A 21713-nucleotide genomic window follows, 5' to 3' on the forward strand; every position below is an offset into this window, starting at 1 on the left:
CAAGATAAATAGTGAAATCCTACCAAAGGTGAGGGATCCTTTTTTCTCTCTAGAATCGTCTCTCTGAAACTCCCTTCGACAATCTGTCTCCGACATAACCTTCATCCCGGTCATTCAATCACTTTATGGATTTGTTTGCATTTACTACATCTACATTTGATTATTTGTGACGAAAGGCCTTCGATTATTATTCTAACTTGAGCGTCGGAGCGTCTTTGACAGGTATCACACCGGTGCATCATTCTTATCCCAATTCTTCTGTCAAAGTCCAAGGTCGTTGGTGGCTCAACGGTACAAATCTTTGATTGTAGATTCTATTATCTATAGTAATTAGTTTCAAACTTTCGAAGCCAACGTCGGGAGAAGTTGATGAAACCTAGAAAACCCTGAATAGTTTCAAGCGGGCGGTGCCATCATGGCAAAATATTTTAAAGGGGCCAGGAACCCTGACACAACCCGTTTAGGGTAGTACGGGCTGGGCCTAGCACATCCCGTGTTCTACCTGCAGAGTCCAGAAACGAGAGAGAGAAAATTAATTGTTCGGTGATGGGAGGAGTGAAAGGTTTGTAGCTTTTGAATGTGGACACCATCATTAATAATAATGTTGTCTTTTTGATGCATCAAATCCTTAAAGTTGAAGTCTTCGTTATCATTTTGTTTGACTACACACTAATACGCTCATCACTTAATTTTCAATTGGACCTACACAAGCAATAATTAGCACCAAATTTCCAAATGCAAATAAACTTTCTTTATTTCTCATGAGATATATATATATATGAAGTTATTGACCATCTTAATTATTGCACTAAATTTGAATTTGAATAACGAGTCCTTGAGTTGACCAAATCTTTTATTTTTCACTTTAAATCCCTTCCCCCAACTAGTTATGGCACATGTCAAGCTAAATAGTAAAGATTCCCTCTCAAATAGCTAGTGGCTAGGCTCGATGTTTCTTTCATGAATAGTTGACACAACCATTTGGGAAATGGCATTATATTTATTAAAGCCTAAAATTGTGTTTGATGTTGATGATATCGATCTCTACCTATAATCATTCATGTAAATTGAATATGGAGTTCCAAGAAAACAAATAATAATAACATGCCTGGGCCCCGACTTCTGAGCATTATTATATATGCTAGTGTTGAAAATGATATGCATGTGATGATGCATATAGGAGTAATTAACAATTACATATATAGAAATAAAACGCCATGCTAGAACTGAATTTGGGTTATATGGATTACCAACTACTTAATAATTGAATCTGAATTCTAATTTTGTTTTTTTTTTTTTATTTTGATAAGTCTGTATTAAATGTATTTATAAGAAAAGAAATTAAGTACAGGGAAAGAAGGCCCCTCCGTGCATGTAACAAACATTAATCCAGTGGAAAACAACAAATAACCCAGCAAGAAGTAGGCCGGAAACAAAAGAGAACCCCAACAATTTATATGGTTAATTTGCACTGAACCATATATACATATATATAACTCAGTAGTGTTTCCTTATGCATGTAACAATCACTACTGCCACACACAGAGAGGTATCCCCCACCTTGTCTTGTCCTATACAAGAGACAAATTTTCAAGAATCCAAAAACTTAGTTTCTGTCATTCTGTACCTCCTTTGTTCTTACTGAACTGATCATCATTACATTTATGAGGTCCGTAGAACCAAAATAATCCTCAAAAAATCAGCTTTGCCAATATTCAAACTTTCTTTTTGGTACAAATTAGAAGTCTTGTGGGGGTGAGGATGGGAGGAATTTCCACAATCAAAGACTTAGGTAAGGAACCACCGACAATCTTGCAAAATTCATAAGAGTTGTTAGAGGTTTCCTTAGTGGAAGGATTTCGGAGAATAAGTCAGTCATTTGTTATATGATCTCGAACGAAAGTATTGTAATATTTAGTATAAGAGTAACCTTGGTCTTTACCTATTGCGGAGGGCCTCCTTTTATAGTGAATGATGATAGAGGTATTAGGAATTGATTGGGTTCATGTCATAGTAAATCTAATGTGTTTGTTAGAGTAGTTGTTTTGAGAAACTGTTGTCATAAATAGTAGATGTCTCAAGAATATTACGAGGTGATTGATAGGACATTGACTTAAAAGGGTATTGATCAAGTAAACTACGAGAGGTAAGATTACATTTGGTGTAGGTAGGTTTAAGATATGGTTGAAGTAGAGAGGAGAGGTAGAAAGAGTTCAAGGGAATAGGGGTTTGGTGTCGACATAGACCGACCTGGTGCTTGATGTGGTTGACATGAGGGTGTATATAAAGTTGTCGACATTAGTTTGACAGTTGATCTGTAGTCGGGTGCTCATGGGCTTTAGGTTTTTACACTAAAAATTAGTTAACAACGGACAATTGGCAGTAAGAACACTTTAGACAACTTAATTGTAAAAAGGTCATGGACATTTTTAAAATTGTAAAAAAGTGAAATTTAAGGGTAATTTGGTCATCTGACTTAAGATATTTTTTAGTTTATACCTACAATACCCTCCTCTTTCTTCTTCTTCTTCTTCTTCTTCTCCCTCCAACTATCCAACTCTAGTGTGTCCTCTCTTTCTCTCCTTCTTCTCTACTAAAAGTTATCTCCTTCTTTCTCTCCTTCTTCTTCTTCTTCTTCTTCTTCTTCTTCTTCTTCTGGTTCTCGATCTGGTTCTTCTTTGTCTTCTTCTTCATTTTTGGCCGAGTTTCTCCTCTCTTCATCTCCTTCTTCGTCGTTGCTCAATCTGGACTGCGTCGAGTTGCTCTGCTTTGTTTTTGACAGATCTGGACTATGCTTCGTTGTTCAATCTGGGTTGTGCTTTGTTTTTTTGCAGATCTGGACTCTGGTTCGTTTTTTGCAGAGATGTATCACTATAGTATCACTATAGTATCACCATAGTATCACCAACACCAAAAAACCACTAAAATGATGAAACTAGTATGCATACTTCATCTTCCTAACTACTTTTCCTTTCTTGATTTTCTTTTCTTGGTTACCTCTCTTGTTCGTTTTGAAAAAACATTTACAAGTGCAGAGATGTATCACTAAAGTATCACGAACACAAAAAATTTATTAAAATGATACAATTGAACCAATATGCATACTTCTTCTTCCTAATTACTTTTCCTTTCTTGGTTTTCTTTTCTTGGTTTGTACATCTCTTGCTCGTTTTGGAAAAACATTTACAGCTGCAGAGATGTATCACTATAGTATCACGAACATCAAAAATCCACTAAAATGACATAATTGAACCAGAAAGATATGTAATGCTATCAAATTTACATTCTAACATTTATATCATCATTTTATGAGCCAAAAATATAAATTAAACACTAAATTGGATCTTCTATTTAAAAGTATCACTATTGTATCACAATTCGTGGAGAGAGAAAATCAAAATTGAGGTTATTTTGGTAAAAGATGATCCCCAGTGTACTTTTTTAAAAGGATGTTTTAGTGATTGCACTTTTTTACAATTAAGTATAATCTAGTGTACCGGCCTCCAAAAGTCCCTAGTAACAAATAGGCCTTAAATAAATGATGATTAGGTGATACCTATTAATCAACATTGATTGATAAATAGGGATGACGATTTTTCGTTAATAACATATATATATATATAAACATATATGTATGAGATTAGATAATTAGTCCAGTCTCTCTCAATCTTTTTATGGGTTTCCTTTTGAACATTATTTATAAGGTTTGGAGAAATCCTATTCAATTAGGGCAAACAACTTTAAATGACCAACTGTTTACAAATACATTTACATATCAAAAAAAATTGCATATATAAAGCGGAATAAATAAATATATATATATATATAAGAGTACAAGAAAGGGCAGAGAGTAGTCACGAGAGGAACTGATGAATCATGATCATCATCATAATCTGAAAAAGAAGAGATATTATTCTCTCTACTGCACTTACAATACTTCTCAGCCAAACAACATATAAAACAAAGAAAAAAACTGAAAGCCTAACTGCAACACACACATAATACCAATCTAAGCATTGATGCTGTCAACAGAATAAGAAAGCGAGGTTTTTTACATACCAAAGTACACTATATATAACTTTTCACATGCATATATATATCCATGTAAAAGAGAAAGGTAATTAAGAAAATAAACTAAACCCAGATGGGAACTTGAAGTAATTATTAGTCTCTCCATTAATAATGGTATTATGGAGGGATGAGGCAGCTCAGGAGGGATAGACAAGGAAGGAGAAGATGAGTTGGAGGGGAACAAGGAAGAAGAGTGATTGATCACGAGTTCAAGGGGAGACACAAAACTAAGCAAGAAACACAAAGTGGGGTCTTACAAGGTCAAGAAAAGGTCTTACAAGGTCAAGAAAATGGAAGAAAGGAAAGGGAAAATGAAATATATAGAGATATATATATATATATATATATATATATATATATCAAGCTCAGGTAGGATAGCACCCAATTAACATCATGAACAACCCAACTTGGAGAAGAAGAAGTAGATCATTGCATCCCCACAGTACTCTTCTTTTTCTTGATCAATTTCTCCATCACTAGCAAATTTTCCAGATTTCACTTGCAAATTACCTGCATGAATTACAACAACCAAAAATTATTGTTTAACAGAAATTAAGATACTATAGCAATTGTACAGAATCATATTGTCCATGATAATATGAGTGTAAAAAGGAAAAATAGCTAAAACTAGCAAGAAAAATTACTGGTTTCAATTAGTCAATGATATATATAATACCAAAAACTATATATACATATGACTACTGCTTGGATTTTGACGTTCTATGTGTGAACGTGTATAGAAACTGTTCATAGATACTTTGCGGAAACCATGAGTTTATCTAGCTAGCTAGCTTGTTTTCTTTTTTTTCAGAAAACACATACATACACACACACAAACCGACAAAAGACAACAAGTGTCGCATGCTAGCTAGCTATTACATATTTATATGTTCCGGCCAAGAAATCAAGGATTGCTGCAAATTAGAAAGAAAAATAAAAAAAAAACTAATTGATTAAAAACAGTAACAAATTGAAGACTTTCTAGTAAATTAAGAGAAGTTACTTATTGATTTTTATTTCTAAGAAACAATTTTGTTGAATCAGATTATCAATAAACACATGAGGATCGATGTGAAAAAAGTATGCATATATAATTATGTATGTGTGAGTGGAAAGAGCAAGGAAATCAGTGATGGCAGTTTCTTTTTGACATTCTATATATATATATATATATAAAGCTGTTTCATACCTTGCAGAAACCCACGCCTTTCTTTCATGTCTCTATCTCTGAGAAACCTTCTCTCTCTTGAGAGGTGAGAGAGAGAAAATAAAAAAGATGAAAAGTGCTGTGCGGGGCTATGCAATTAGTGGAAATGGCAAAGCCCTTATATTGAGCAAGCAAGAGAGAGAAAAGGTCGAAGGGCTCGAGTGGGCTCACCGGATGGACCTGACAACGACAGGTCCAAGGCCCAGAAAGAATGTAATAATACTATTTTAATTTTTAAAAAGCACAGCCTGTGTGGTGCCCGCGAGCGGGACCGACTGGATGCCTGGGCTTCTTGTAAATAAACATCGGCACACGGGCGGAGTCCGCCGTAGTTTTATTATGTGACACAAATTATTTTTTAAAAAATTATATTTATATTTTGATCGAATTTATATAAAAAAATATTTTTGTTTAAAAAAAATCAAATTCAACATGAAAAATGTATATGATATTTTGAGTTTATATTCAACCGTATACGTCATGCATTTTCATGTTGAATTTATTTTTTTTTGAGAAAAAATATATGAGACACAATTATAATTTTAAAAGAAAATTTATATCCCGTAAAGCAGAGCCCGGGCACTCGTGCGGACCCCTCCGTTGTAGTAATTGGTAAATAAAATGGGTCATTGAGATTGAATAAGTCAAATTAATTAATTACCAAGACCCCTCCGTTGTAGTAATTGGTAAATAAAATGGGTCATTGAGATTGAATAAGTCAAATTAATTAATTACCAACTTTTAGTTTGAGGTCATCTGAGCCAACTCCGAAGCATGAGACTTGGAGTGTAGGATGAAGATGAAAATTGTTGTGATTGAGTTGATCATAAACACTGGCCTAATATTATTTGTGAAAAAAATAATAAATTTATGGCTATGGGGAATACAATCCCGTGGGATTGCGGAAAGAAGACATATAACAATCACAGTCTTCTAAGATACGGTCAAACTAATCTCCTACTCCACTTACTCCAATATCCATTGGTTTGCGTATTTTATTTTAATTATATATGATCTATTCGTTTTGCTATTATTATTATCATTATCATTAATTTTTTTAGAAAAAACACACACACCAACCTCCTGCCGCCTGCTGGCCTGGCCGGCCATTCTACTTCTGATTAGGAGCTTGTGAGTTGATTGCCGCCGGCCTGCCAAAGCCATATATCTCAATGCTCATCCCCTATCGACCTCATGAATAGAACCATATATATATATATGTATGTATGTCACTGTCACACTGTGTGTGTCTCTGTGTATTTTTGAATGACCAGAAGGAAGCTTCCTCTAGCTAGCTAGCTAGCATGCAAATGCAAGCCCTAGCTAATAATTGATGGTAAACAGGCCTATTTGTGATTGAAGTCATAGTTTTGCCATGAAATGATGACACACACAACATGAATGAATGAATAATCATGAGTCTCTTGAATTTCCATTGGATTTTTGGCATGGATGTGACCAATCAATCAAGACAGGGAATATGTTTGGACAAGGAATCATATATATGCACTGAAATACTAGGAGACATATACGTATAGGATGAGGCTCAATATAATTCACTAGCTAGATTGTGCACATAAGGTACACATGGTGAAGGTGACTTGGATGGTTAAAATTGCACACCCAGATCGGGAATCCAATAATGCGTACATACATACATATATATATGTGTGTGTGTGTATCCCTTCATGTATGTCCAAATTAAAGTTTGTGTATTATTGACATTTTGGAGAGAAGGGAACAAAAACCTGCAAAGATTCTTTTTGCTTTGAAAAGGAAGTGAATAATCTGTGTGTTTTTTTGAAATGGGTTTAGTGGTCCACCTGATTAACATTTGATTAATTTTCCAGTGAAAATGGTAAAATACACTTGGCTGTTTTATATTATAAATCCCGTGTTGAGTCATCCATGTTAAAAATCTAATTCTACTTTTGATTGTATATCTGTCATGATCTCAATATTGGTCAATAAAGCTTCAACAATCAAGAATATAATTTTATCAAATCTACTTTACATTTTGACCATAAACTTTATTAATTTATCATCCCTTCCCTTCCCTTTAGTGGAATGTGGAGTAATTGACTTTATATTTTTTGTTTATTAGTCTGTCTTGTTTATCTTGATTTGAACTTAAGTATATAGTGTGTCTATTGATGATGATTCTCTCAAAGCATATTTCTTTCTTTCTTTGTTTTTTTTTTGTTCAAATGGCAATAGGAAAATCTGTAACTTTATACTGTGAAGGCTACCATGCTTTGATATTTTTCTGGTGATTTTGAAGGCCATAACAAATGGGAAATTTGTGAGCGTGATATGCATAGAGTAGTAACTAACTCAACTAAGTCAAGAGTGTCAATGGCTTCTTTTGGGGCACCATCCCTCCAAGCAAGGATCACTGTCCTGCCAGAGATGCTGAAGCTGCACAATCCTTGTCTATACAGGCCGTTCACTCGGGCTCAATACAAGAAAGCTACATAAAAAAATACACAAGTTTCAAAGGCTCCTAAAAAACATAACCCTCCCAATCAAATCAGGTCCAATTCCGAAATCAATGGTGCAAGTAGCTGCGTGTAAGTCTTTGCTACTATGAATTAGACGGACTAGGTGTTAAACTTTCAGGAAATAGTTCAACAAAGTCATCAAACATGAATTTGAGATCTTGCTGCAAAACGCGAACATTTACTTCGACCCGACTTGCTGAGCGCGCAAACACAAATCTCGAGAAGTTCATAGTCCTCCTCCCAGAACAACAAAGATGCCTTCTCAGGGTTCTCCAAAAGCATCTTTGAGGTCAGGTAACCAGCAATTGTCCATGTCTGGTGAAGTCGGGATTGCTTGCCTAAGAACCTCCCGCTTCTCGTATCATAATATTCAGGCCATTGATCCACTGATAGCCTCTTCTCTGCTAAAGCAACTGCCTTTTGTGCTAATTCTGGTCTGCCCATCTTCATACAAGCCAAGGTGAACTGGGATAGAAAACAAATATATTAGATGCAGTACTGTACTACATGGCTTTCACCATGGTGCAACTGATGACACAAAATAAATCATTAAATCAAGAAACTTCTGAAGTTTCATAACAACTACCTGCCAAAGGAGTGTTGGCCACGATCCACCATTGTGATATGACCATGGGCTGAAAGCGACAGAATCAGTGTCAGAATTTAAGCCAATTACATATGTTCAATGACATAAGGCGACATTGAGAAGCAAAGAGGGAAACACAATACATCACAAAGAACTCCAAAAGAACCTTACGTATTCTTAGGATCACTGCCGGTGATTATACGCCATTCCTCTGATTCTAGAGCAGGATAACATATCTTAAGAGGCATATTGGCAACAAGATCATCCCATTTGGCTTCAATCAACTTTAGAATACCCTCATTCTGTTTCTGGGTACCTAGAGATGAAACAATCGACCAAAGGTTCCCAAGAGTGAAGAACCTAAAATCCATATGAGCAGGTTGTAGATTGCCAATGAGGTAGCCACCTTCTTCAGGAATCCAATCTACTAGCCACGAAGGGATTTGGTCTGGATAAATATTGAACTTGTTTATAGCTTCTGTAGAGTATTCTTCAGTCTTATAACGATAAATCTCATTGATCTTCTTCATATCCACCCAATAGTACTCTCTGATATGAAACGAGAGTGCGCTGAGCCGGTTATTAATGGCGGCTACCAAGTTCTTGGTTCCATCATTGACTATGAGCATTTCACGGGCACATCGTAAAGCCGAATAGAACAATGCCTGAAAAGGGGGGGGGGGGGGAAGGTAAGCCTAAGAAAAACCTTAAGAGGAAGATTTACGTACACAGTACACACTTTGCAACTAGTTCTAGATTTCAAAAGGGCCTTGCAATGAAGAAAGCTATGAACAAAGCCTAGCATCATATCATTAAAAAATGCAATAGTAGTATAACTGCAGTTCTCGTTCCTAATTTGTTAGAGAGCTATGAAATTAGCAATACTCAGAGTAGCAGTCCATCCAGCTTAATGCCTTAACTCTCACCATAGATTAAAAAAATTTAAGGCCATATCGACCACCTTGAACATACTTGTATTTCAAGAGGGTGTCCGTGTATGCCCATCCGTCTATCAATCATGCAGGAACCATCAGTGACTAAAAGAGATGGAAACATATCGAACCCATCAGCTAAACACAAATTAAGGATGAGTCTAATGCCCGTTTGGACATCAACCCTCTCTTGTAATGCATAGTCGCCTGTGATCTTCCCATAAGCTCTCAGCAAAATAATCCACCACAATCCTGTTAACATGATAGTCACATGGTTAATAATTTGATTGGCTCATTCTGAAATGTTGAAAATTGTAACATACAGGAAAGTGGCATCATAGGGACATCCAAATATACAGAACAGGCAGAAGTTCTAGCTACCGCCAATGTCTTTTACCTGAATCAACAGGGGCAACACGGCCAATTGCAGATTCACCAAAATCAGGATCCAGTACCTCTTCAAATGCTCCATTGCTTCCATCAAGAGGCACTGTTCTAACTTTAAAACTTGCTGGCATCAACCCCTGCCCAGGACTGTAACAGTCCACAGTCTTCTCCCAACTCTAATGCATTCAAAAGATTTTCAATTAAAATGAACCCAAAATTGCCATCATTCAAATGACAAGTAAATTTTAGCAGCTTGATTTTGATTCCAGAAAATCCAGTAAAAATCCCCCGAAATATGCTAACATGAACAACAAATCATGCTAAAAAATTTAATTTCTAGGCTTTCCAGAAATATGTTAATACTTCTACAGAAGAATCAATTTCCCTGAAATCATTTCAGATTCCAATATGTAATATGAATACTCTTCACAAAATTTCCTCCATTTTCTTCTGGAGCAAGATTCTTTGCTTTGATGTTTCAATCAAAAAGAAAGATTATGACAAAATAAAATCAAAATCATTGATGAAATCCTTGCATTCTTTCTTCTCTAAGGAAATGGATAACTGATTTTAATGCATAATGCTGCATAAACTATAAGCTCTTCACATTAAAGTTTCAAGTCCTCATTTATATACTGCAAATGGAAAACCTACGAGTACACACAAAATACAATATGATTCTAAATAATTACACAGTGAACATTAAGTGTTTTAGGGAGGACCATACCTGTAACTGCAGGGTGTGAAGAAGGAAATTCCTAACGATTTCTCCATCACCATTAAGTACAAATGCAAGACCTGACGGGACAAAATCACGAATGAAGACTTGATCATAATTCAAAGGCTGATTATCCGCTGGGTCATTAGCTGCAACGGTGCCCACTGGATTTCCGCAATAACTCACAACTGCAGCTTGAAGCAATTTCCAGGCCTCCTTTTCAATCTGAGAAACCTCTCTCTCAACCACAGTAGAACTTTGATTTAGACCTTTAAAATTATCTGTATCTATACTTGACTCGTTAACCTTTAAGGTGTTACTAGACTCTATTTCTACCTCTTCTTCTTTCACTATATTATGATCTGTCTCAACTTTTTCAATCACTAGAGACTTTACATTTACATTCAATCCACCTTGCATGTAAATCCTTTCAAAACCCTTTTCATTTACATTGGACCCAACTGAGGTGGAATGATTCCTAAAATCCGAGGCAACCCTGGGGACAACTAAAATACCCCTACTACTTCTACCCCCGGTAATCATCCTAACACCCCTACTGACTCGATCAAAACTAGTTGAAAAAACCCTAGATTGACCAGAAATAGAACCGGAAACACAAAAAGCTGTCCGATCCGAACCAATCACACACCTATTCACATGACAACAGAAGAATCTGCGTATACTAGGTGTTCCAGATTGTGATTTCGAAAAATTATAAATGACCGAACACTTGTTAATTCCAGCAGGAGAAAATCCGAAAATCGAAGAGGTTTTTGAGCTAATCAAGACTCTGCAACAGGGTCGCATGGTGGAGATCCCAATACAAGTGCCAGTGTTCATCATTTTAGCTGCTTCGAACCTATATATCTTGTGTTTCTATGTATGCGTAAATCTATATATACAGACTATTTTGGAATTACGAAATATACACTTAGATCAGCTACGAGAACAGAAACTAACTGAAATTAGAAAACTATAATAAGAAATTTTCGTAACTTACAGATTACAATTATGGAGAGACTTTGATCGAAACCGAAAGCGTTGATCGAGAGAGAGTGCGGATTCGTAAATAGTATAATGTTTCCCAGAGAGGGGAGAGTGATTATATAAGCGGAGAAACGGGAAAGTTCCTGGCAAGAAGAAAAATCACAATTACTTGGTTGCCCAGGCACGTTTAGAAAATGTATTTGAATGGATTTGCAATTACTGAAATAGCCTTGACTTCAAAATATTCTTTTTAATTTGTTTGAGATCTCACTAGCCTTTTCTTAGATAATGTATTTGAAAATTTGGGGTGACTAAATTCAGAATCACACTCTCAGATATATAAAAATTTAACAAACTTGTATTTGTAGCCTAAGTATTACTATTCCCAAGACTAAATCAATCAAAATACGAGTAAAAATTATTTTGCAACCACCAAAACAAAACAAATAATTAAAGAAATGTTACGGATTATTGATTGTCTCATTTGGCTATTTTGTCAGCGTGAGGCATATTAATTTGAAATCCTTTTAATCTTTCCTTCTAGAGAATTTAGAATATGACTAGCCTCAACAGCAATTCTTTCCACTAGACCAATCAACTATTACATATCCTCACAAAGCAGTATCAAAATTAACTTTAATCCAAAAGGGAATTGGGGCACCCAATAAGGATCAATTGCCTGAATTTTCTTTTTTACGTTTTTGTTTCAAAGAGGATCGACATGTTTGGAAGGGTAATTTAGGTAGTTTGGGAAAATCAGGGGTATCAAAAACAAGGGCATAATGGTCCGAGAGCTCAACTCGCTAACGGATAAGAAATGTCGGTGTGGCCCACAGCCCAAAGCAATTCAAAAAAAATGTGCGGAAATCCAAGGGAGATTGCGAGTTCCTGTCATAAGACTATTCGACGCCATAAGACTATTCGAGGGAGAATCTGCTTCTTTTTCTTTTTTCTGTTGCCGTCACGTGCGGGGCGGGGGACCAACCACTAGGCGGCGAATCCGTCACAGAAAAACGCGTTGGTCCAGCATCTGATAAACGACTTATGGCTTTATCATGGAGAATCGGTCCAGGCCCAACGTTTACAATAAGGCCCACGATTTTGGTCCAGAGAGGTGCCGAAAGCTTATTATATATCTGTTATAAGACCAATACACCAGAGGGCCTGATTGAAGGCCTTGATGTTACATCTATCAAGCCCAATTTCAATATTACAGCCCATACCATTGAGGGGCCTGCCTGATTGAAGGCCTTTTAGACTACTTTTTAGTGCTTTTGCTTTAGTTTTTTCTTTTCTTTTAAATGTCAATTGGTGCATAAAATCCTCTTGTTGATCACAAAGGTCAAGTGATGAAAGGATAAAATGTCCGCATAAGCTTTTCCTAATGTTGTGGAGATAATATTTCCGTTGCGTAATGAGACTTATTAACAAAACAAACTTATAAAAATAAAAAACGGTGGACATCAAAATTGAACAAATTAAAGTGTGTTTGGTCCAAGTTTTCCCTCTGATGCCAGGAGATAAGAACAAATTATATAAACTAACGTATGGTATTACTTATAATGGAAGTACAACATGTTCACTTACTCGGTTTGTTACGGGTTGGAAACATCTTCAGCACTTATTTGGAGATAAAAAAAGATTGTGAAATAGATGGCCACCAAATACTATTACATTACTAGCTAGCTAGGCATATATGGGAGCTTTATTTCCCATGATAACCATCTGTTCTCATCATCAACATGTGGTTCTAAAATGCTTTTGGACAGACACTAATCAAAACTCGCTTTCATCAGAGAGCTTCCACGCAAGTCAACAAAATTATATGTACGTCAGTCAAAACGCAATTTGGTGCTAAAGACAAAATTACAAGTGTAATGTTTTGGCATGTGCATCTAATATAACATCTTGGTGATAGGTTGATAGCCCCTACCAAAACTATATGAATTCGGGAGATTCTGAATTCGATTTTCATTAAGAGTAATATTTTTATGATCACGCGTTTGAGTTTTGTCCCAACTTAATTACTCTGTTGTCAAGTTAGTAACTTTTGTTCTTATGAGTCTGATGACCCGAGTTTATGCACATATCTAATATATATTCAAAGTATAAATTTTTATTATATCGTTTTCGGTTAAAAAAATGTATCTAACATGTATCCATTCACTTTCAAGACTGCAATATGAAATCGAGTTTCTTTTTCATTTGTTATGACTTATGAGGGTCATAGTTTGTGGTTATCATTATCGATTCCTATTGGGTACCAATAAAGTCTATCTTCAAAACTATATCATCTGCACAGTGTTCAGGCCAAAAATGAGCCCAAATACATTGTAAAGCTCCTGATGATAGGCACAAACAGTCCTTTAGGGGCACTTACAATGGTTCTAATCTAATGAGGCATGGGTGAGGTTTTGATGAAGGATGGATACAAAAATGTGTACAACAATACAATTTTGTTATCCCATTTTCATTGGAAACAATATGAGGGAAGGGAACCTTGGTGACCTCTCTATTGGCTTCAACACTTGAGATCCACTTGTACCACGCTCACAACTACACAAAAAAATAAATATTGTGTCCTACCTCTATTACATATTACATAAAAATCAATACCATTATCAATATATTTTGTCGACTCAACCATATCAACAAAACACTGTCCCAATAAAAGTTACGAAAGCAATTGCTCTAACTATTACACAGCGAGGTTGTGACGTGGGATCCAAAGTTGATGGCATCAGATGTTGTCGTGAGATTAAATCAGGACCCCACATCTTCACTGTCAGATAGGTCTCTCTCCCTGGTTCTGGTCCAGCTCCTACCCAAGGCCCAGGCCCCCACTAGAACAAAGATAATACCGTACTCTGAACTCTGAAGCCTCTAATTGTGGATTCCAGCTGTATGTACACAAGTATATATCAACATATACCTTCACACGTGTGTGCTGATTTCCAACAAATGCACAAGTGGTGTATGTATGTATATGTCTGACGTGGAGGTGTTTAAATTTGAATGGAGTCGCTGCCCCACAACAATCAAGAAACAAGATCCATTATTAAAATAATTGAGATGTTTTTTATTAGAATTCTTAAGATTGTTGTAAACACAATCAAAACAAATTCATTCATCATTTTAAAAAAGTAAAAAATAAATTATCGCCGCTGTCAGCAAACAGATCAGACCCCGGGCACGCTTGTAGTTGCGGCTGACCTGGTAGTGCTTCAGTCCAGGAAGCCTAATGACTAATGGACTAAATGAGATAGGTAAAGAAGACACGTGGTAGCCCCGCAACACCTCAGTAAACGGGGGGACTACTTCGATGGCTTCTCTTATAGGCACGCGGACTACAAAGATTCTTCGCCGCCATAAATCTCTCTCTGTCCTTATGGTCTTCCTACTATTTTATCACGTTTCGGTCCTCACTTATTATTATCCTCTCACGTGCCAACCTCTTCTTTGCACGTGTCACTCTTTAGATCACAAATTTGGTTTTTTTTTTTTTTTTTTCCTTCTCTCTATTAGTAGATGAAAATGGTCCTAACAAATTAAAAACGTGTCATAAATACAGTTGACTTGCAAATTCATATTTGACTTGAACTTGTTGATGATTTAATGAGGTCGTCAAGATTATTTAAGGTATTGAAAACTGAAAAGTTAGTTTAATGATCTATTTACAATGTTTAAATTCCGAAAAGTTTAGAACTTATGACAGCCCCATGTAATGAACTTAATATATATCTTGCAAAAATTAATTTTGTATAAAATAGTTACTATATATAGTAAGGTTTGGAATTTTTGAGTTATACCAGATACGGAAGCATTACATGTCCAAAATTTTGATGTCCATAATTTAGATGGCATGAGGAGAAGTGTGAGAGATAATTTTGTATTAAATGGTCATTCACATTTCTCCTCATGTCACCTAGATTATGTACATCAAAATTATGAACACATATCATTTTGGTGCCAGATAAAGTGCTTCTAAGGCTTGGCTTTGTGTTTGTGGTTTCGCCATTTGCCACCGTAGAGCCTTTGTCTTATCGTCCGTCAAATGTTTATGTTTAGACTTTAGATGATTTGGACATATTGGGAACACAAGTTGGGGGCGTAAATACAATATTGCCCATGTTATTAACATGCATTAGTTACGTGGGGAATCAGGTTTAGTATCGAGACTAATTTGTCTGATTCTCTAAGCACTTCAAGGGAGCCCGGGGTCTGCTGTAAAAATTTTACAGCAGACCACACAGTAAAATGAGTGGACGGTTAGATTTGGTTCGATTTGATCGAATGACCATCATTTTAAAAACTCATAAATATTAAATAAAAGTATTATCTCATCTCTTTCTCTCCGATTGTTTGTTCTCTCTTAAATTCTTCTGGTTGTTTTTCTCTCTCTTAAATTCTTATTTCGTTCATAGCAACAGAGAGAAGAATGGAATGGATCGTTAAGTCGAGACGAGAGATCTGCAGTTTAAGGTCCTGAAACTAATCGCAAAATGGTTTTTTCTATGGAACAATTTCTTCTGGCATTCCAACCATTTGGACAGAGACATTCTAAAATTGTTTTCGCACCCATGATCTAGACTGTTTTCACACATAAAAATTGATTATTGGGCTGTGTAAAAAAAGAGTGGATAAATAGTGTTTCAAACAAACTTGGACTAAAGACTCCAATAGATATCAAACTCTGATTTTTGGCCCTAAAATCTTGTTTCTTGGCCACTCAAAAATAGGAGATCTGCATTTCGAAGGTCTTCCTTATCCCTTCCAGCATCAAAAAAGTGGTCTGCACCGAAAAAAAAGAGATCTGCAATATGAAGGTCCTCCTTTCCCTCCCCAACGGTTGTGCGACAATCGCGTCAAGCGGTGGCATCTATCCGCCTCTCTCTGCATCATCGTCTTCAACAAACTTGATTTAGTTTTTGGGTTTGATTCAATTTCTGGGTTTTGCAAATATGGAGTAACTGAGAATTTACCTATTTTAAGAGAGAGAATGAAAACAACCCGAGTCAGAGATGAAAGATGAGAGAATACTTTTATTTAATAGTTATGGGTCTTTACAATTTATAGTCATTCGATCAAATCGAAACAAATCTAACCGTTCACTGATTTTACAGTGTGGTCTGCTGTAAAAATTTTACAGCAGACCCCGGGCTCCCGCACTTCAAACACAACCACAAAAAAAAAAAAAGGAGAAACGGGGATTGGTAAGATCATTGTCACGTCCTATGGATAATTGGAATTTAATTTTCTGTTTTCTAGAAACTTAAAGAGGACTTTTCATCTGGTTCAGGCCCCAAGGACAATGTTTCAAAAGTTACAAGACTAATTAATTGATGCATAATGGAAGTATTAAATTCATTTAAAAACAGACTAATCATCATAGTTAATTGGAGTATAATATACATTAAAAAAAGAAAGAAAGAAAGAAGACTCTGAGAGTAAACATGCACGGTGGAGCCAATTATGCACACAACTTCATCTATTAGAATATATGATCATACCCATTATTTCATAATCATCTTGAAACATGCTTCTATAGTGCAATCACTTGGTTAAATTAAAAAGCCACCAAGTACATATAGTCAATAACAAAGAATAAGATAACCAATTAATTGCAAACAACAATCTCCCCCCAAATTACAAACAAAGAAAAAAAAAAACACAAACTTAATGATAACAATAACACAACTAATTGCAACTTTGATCCCATTTTTTCTCTAGCATATGGTATCCCTGAGTTGGGTGCAGGATCCAAGTGAATTCATAAACTCCACATGATGTACATAAACTCTTGTGCGTATAATTAAACAGTTGAGATATATACCAATTACCAAGATGCGTATCATAATTGATGTATATATGTATCTTTTTATTTTTTCAATCTCTTCACATGCCGTTGAGTTGCTGTTGGAAGAACCAAATGTCCTCCACATTCCAAAGATTGTCTGATGTGTCGCCGCTGTGCAACCATGGATTAGTGTTGTTCTGCTCCTGGAAATCTAATCCCTGATTACCGTAATACCCGGACGGAGTACTAACAGAGAAGTCCTGGTAATTACCGACTTGATTGACTTGATAGTAATCCGGATTAAGGTTGTGATTAATCGGGATATTGTTGTAATTATACTCCCCGACCCCCAAGTCCGACGAGACCTGAGTCGAAGTCCCAAACGAGTCGTAGGAAGTGCTGGAGTTATCTGGAGTACTGTAATTAGTAGTCGAAGTCATGATCATTTGTGCACCATCGTAGTCGTAGGGTAAGCTGCTCACTTGGCTGGCGGTTGCGTTTAGAGAAGAAGTGGCTTGGATTCGTTCAATGAGTCTTGGCATCCATAGATAACGCATGGTGTCTTTGAATTGCTTACTGTTGACGTCACATTTGAGCTGCTTGGCGTGCTTTTGGACACGAGTTCTCCAGTAGTTTTTGATTTCGTTGTCGGTTCTGCCTGGCAAGTGTTGCGCTATCTTCGACCATCTAAAAGTGAATAATAATATCAGTAGTAATAATAGAGATCTCAGCAACACGTACAATAGTTAAAAGAAAAGAGAGAGGATGATTTTGAAATGAAATATAAATTGAGATTAAGATGAATATATATAGTACGTACCGATTTCCCCATCGAGAATGAAGTTCAAGAATCATGAGTTGTTCTTCGAGAGTAAGGTTTCCGCGACGTACGTCGGGTCTAAGATAGTTGAGCCATCTCAATCTGCAGCTTTTCCCAGTCCTATTAAGTCCTGTTTCATTAAATGATGTCTAGTTTAGACTTTAGACTATTGAGAAGATAAAGAGAGAAGGGCATATAGTACTTCTTTTGCACCAATTAAGTTGCACTTGTGCGATCCTTTTCATTTCATTTTTAATAATATATATATATCTCAAAATGAAGAATAAATAAAACAAATAAGCTTTTAATTCATTTTACATGCTCACATAAATCATCATCAACTAGATCCGTTAATTAATCCGACAACTTACTCATCGACCATCATCAAAAACACTAGAATTGGAGAGATAGGCGAAAAAGGGTGGGGAGAAGGAAGGATTAAGAGGCCTTATGATCAGTAGTTATATATGGGGAATTAATGCTACTTTTGTTTATGGCCATGAAAGATTCTTTCATTATCAATCTCACTAAAGAGAGAGATTTATTATTGATATATACATATAGGCGTGCGTGTACTGGCGCGATGATCATGATCATGATCATGCCATCAACTTGTTGTTTGGCCCTTTGTGCACAAAAACGCATATAACAAAACTAGCGAGTAGGCAGTTGCTAAATTAATTAATAATTAATAAATTAGTACTACCTGCGCAACTAGCGAGAGAGTTCCATCTTCCTTCGCCGTGATTGGCAATATAATTCATGAGCTTCAGATCTTCTTCGAACGTCCATGGACCTCTTCTTAACTCCAGATTGTCTTCTTCACGTAATTCTTTGGAGTCGCAACTGCCTGATCTGCTGTTCCCATCCACAACAACCATCTTTAATTTCTTCAATTCGAGTGACTGATTGATTGGAACCCAAAAAAAGTAAATAGACAGAGAGATGACAGAAAGAGAGAGAGAGAGAGAGAGACCAAGAGAGAAAAGGAATATTATTATTGTTAACACTAGTGCAGGATCGATTAGAGAGAAGAAGGGTATATATAAGCAGATGGGTTTGAAAACACTTGGAGGATTAGGCGCAGTAGAGAAATCACTTAATCTCGAGCTTAATTATTACTAATTAATTAACTACTCCATATTAATAAGATAGACAGAAATAGAGAGAGAGAAAGAGGGAGGCTTTGAAGTTTGACGCTCTGACTTTCTTGCGTCTACTACTACTTCTTCCAGCAACTTGTCAAAGGACTTTTGGAAAAACTCCTCTACTTCATTTCCTTTCCTTTTCTTTTCTTTTTTTTTATGGCTCAAATTCTTTTCTTCTATTCGGGGTTTGCAATAAATTGAAATTTGGCTAAAAAAGAATAATTTATGAAGGATTTATATATTGTTTTTTGATAACTCGTAATTAAAGCTAACTTGGAGAACTTACAACTAATTAAGGGAGCATTCATTTCCAATTAGTCAAAAGTAATATTAATTATAATTAAATACTATGTACACACACACACACATATATATATATATAGGTAGGCCGTCACTAGTGCCTACATGGCACGCTTGCCTCTCCAAATAAATGAATCAAGGGGTTTTTAACTTTGTTTATAGATGAATTTATTAAATACAACAAATATGTGAATCAATCAAATTTTCATTATCTAGTATCAAATAATAATACGTCAGCATAATTAACTTTGTTAGTAGATAGATTTACTTATTAAAGGAGTAATATTTCATTATTCTGGAGAAACATATACATTTATTCAACGAGAAATGATGAAAAAGAAAATTAGAAATGTAAATTGGGCGTGAATTTGAGAAAATGAAACAGTGAATTTATGGTTTAAGGTTTAGGAGATGCATATATAATTAAGTAGCTAGTACTGTTCACCACGTGCATATATAGAGTTAACTTGGAAAATCAATTTAATTATATTAGCTGGGTTAATTAAGTACACCAATTACCTGATGGATAGGCTAATTGAACTTCAATTAATTGATGAAATCAATTCCATTTCAGTCCCTTATTCTTCAATTGATAAACTAAGAATATATATACACACACCATCACCATGTGTGGACATTCAGGTACAATGGCAACAAAAAGCATAGGCTATCCGTCTATAGTCTCTTTTTTTTCCCCCCCCTTAATTCCTTTGTCCTCTTGTTGTAACTTGCAAACTTTAAAATTGAATATTTGTACTAATTGAACATGTGTCCAGTCCAGTACCAACCCCAAGGTTTGAAGAATTATTTAATTAATTATTTTTACTGGTGGTCATTATGCATGTACGTGGCACTAGCTAGTAGTTTTAATTTTAGTACTTGTTACAATATTTCTTTGGAATATGTGATCTTCTGATGATACGTACGTACTATTGGAAGTCTAAGATTTGAAATACAAATAAATATATATATTTCTCATAAGTGATTTACACATGTTAACAGAGTAAATAGCATGAATTAGATATATGTACACGCGTAGTGAAAGGCTTCTATAAATGTGTTTAGTCCTTTTCAGTGTAGGAAGCGCAGGCCTAACTAGAAATAAACAATTAGTTAATCAAGCAATAAACAAAAATGAGAGAATACGTATTTATTGATTGTGGCATTTATGCACTTTAGTCTTTTATTTATTAATATTCATACCATACCGGATATATATATATATATATATATATGAACAATTTAATAAACTTAATAGAGTTTTTTCACAGCTTATAAATAAACATTAATATTATAAATTTCACCAAAATCTCACAGCTTATAAGTTTTACAACTTATAAATTAGCGTCAATTATAAACTTCATAAAAACTTCACAATTTATAAGTTAATGTCGACCATAAGTTTCACCAAAACCTTACAGATGATTTTATAAGCTAACGTTTGAAATTGAAAAAATAAGCTCTAATTGAACGGGACCTTGATTCCTTTTATATTGGAAGCAAATTTAATTAAGTAGATAAACATTGAAAGAAAATCAGGTGCGCGCTTTGGCTATAAAGGGTGAATTAAACTAGTTATTTTTCATTTGCTTAGATGTCCATGAATACATATGCATGTTCCTCCTCCTGCTTAATCAATTTATATATTCTTTGTCTTACATTATTGTACATCTTCCTGATTTAAAAACACACACACACACATATGTGTGTATATATATATATATATATATATATATGTTCTTTAATTAATTTCTGGTCGGAGGAATTCCTTATTTTAATTTATGTCAAGGACGGTGTTTGTATTTTAGCTATATAATATACACATTTGAATCACGAGTATGAAATGCTACTATCTGTGTGTCTATTATATATATATATATATGTGTGTGTGTGTGTGTGTAATATTACTACAGCTAGTAAAGTTCATAAAAGAAAGGGTATCATGCCTAGCTTAATTAGCTATATACCTAAAAAGAATGGGATGTTGAGGCACCAAAAAAAAAACACACAAAAAAGTTAAATAAAAAAAAATGAAGGATCTCCTATCCTATGTATAGTGGCACAAATATTTAATCCCCTTAATTTATAAAGTGTGAACTAAGAGCACTGCGTAAGACTAAGAGTACGTGTAGGGAAATATAATATTAATGGACCCATTTAATTAAGTAGAAAATAAAATTAAGAATTTAAGATATATAGATGTTCGATCATAAGGAGGTTATTGAATGATGTTAATATATATATATATATATATATATA

General features: G+C 35.2%; 2 protein-coding genes and 1 long non-coding RNA gene across 3 annotated transcripts; all 3 read right to left on the minus strand.

The window, feature by feature from the left end:
- Positions 1-3867: 3867 nt before the first annotated feature.
- On the minus strand, positions 3868-5374 carry LOC120013529. The gene is made up of 2 exons (XR_005471421.1): positions 5261-5374; positions 3868-4581 (listed from the first exon to the last, which is right to left on the minus strand). It is a non-coding gene; the product is annotated as an uncharacterized LOC120013529 (long non-coding RNA).
- A 2194-nt stretch (positions 5375-7568) lies between these two features.
- On the minus strand, positions 7569-11493 carry LOC120013144 (alkaline/neutral invertase A, mitochondrial). Its single transcript, XM_038864840.1, has 6 exons — positions 10412-11493; positions 9695-9860; positions 9338-9549; positions 8537-9030; positions 8366-8414; positions 7569-8244 (listed from the first exon to the last, which is right to left on the minus strand). Exons 1-6 carry the CDS (start codon positions 11243-11245, stop codon positions 7918-7920), a joined length of 2082 nt encoding a protein of 693 aa, XP_038720768.1. The 5' UTR covers positions 11246-11493; the 3' UTR covers positions 7569-7917.
- Positions 11494-16878: 5385 nt separating this feature from the next.
- On the minus strand, positions 16879-19089 carry LOC120011905 (transcription factor MYB108-like). Its single transcript, XM_038863076.1, has 3 exons — positions 18713-19089; positions 18007-18136; positions 16879-17873 (listed from the first exon to the last, which is right to left on the minus strand). The coding sequence occupies exons 1-3, from the start codon at positions 18885-18887 to the stop codon at positions 17285-17287; spliced, it is 894 nt and encodes a 297-aa protein (XP_038719004.1). The 5' UTR covers positions 18888-19089; the 3' UTR covers positions 16879-17284.
- Between the last annotated feature and the right edge of the window lie 2624 nt (positions 19090-21713).

The sequence above is a fragment of the Tripterygium wilfordii genome, chromosome 13 (assembly GCF_013401445.1).
Source record: "Tripterygium wilfordii isolate XIE 37 chromosome 13, ASM1340144v1, whole genome shotgun sequence".
NCBI classification, from domain to species: Eukaryota; Viridiplantae; Streptophyta; class Magnoliopsida; order Celastrales; family Celastraceae; genus Tripterygium; species Tripterygium wilfordii.

Excerpts from the sequence above, each read along its gene's own strand:
- LOC120011905 (XM_038863076.1), bottom strand. The coding sequence starts at position 18,887 with ATGGTTGTTGTGGATGGGAACAGCAGATCAGGCAGTTGCGACTCCAAA. Across the intron at positions 18,137-18,712 it reads CTCTCTCGCTAGTTGCGCAG|GACTTAATAGGACTGGGAAA; the intron begins GTAGTACTAATT and ends TTAATGAAACAG. Across the intron at positions 17,874-18,006 it reads CATTCTCGATGGGGAAATCG|ATGGTCGAAGATAGCGCAAC; the intron begins GTACGTACTATA and ends ATTCACTTTTAG.
- LOC120013144 (XM_038864840.1), bottom strand. The coding sequence starts at position 11,245 with ATGATGAACACTGGCACTTGTATTGGGATCTCCACCATGCGACCCTGT. Across the intron at positions 9,861-10,411 it reads TTCACACCCTGCAGTTACAG|AGTTGGGAGAAGACTGTGGA; the intron begins GTATGGTCCTCC and ends TGAATGCATTAG. Across the intron at positions 9,031-9,337 it reads GACACCCTCTTGAAATACAA|GCATTGTTCTATTCGGCTTT; the intron begins GTATGTTCAAGG and ends CCCCCTTTTCAG.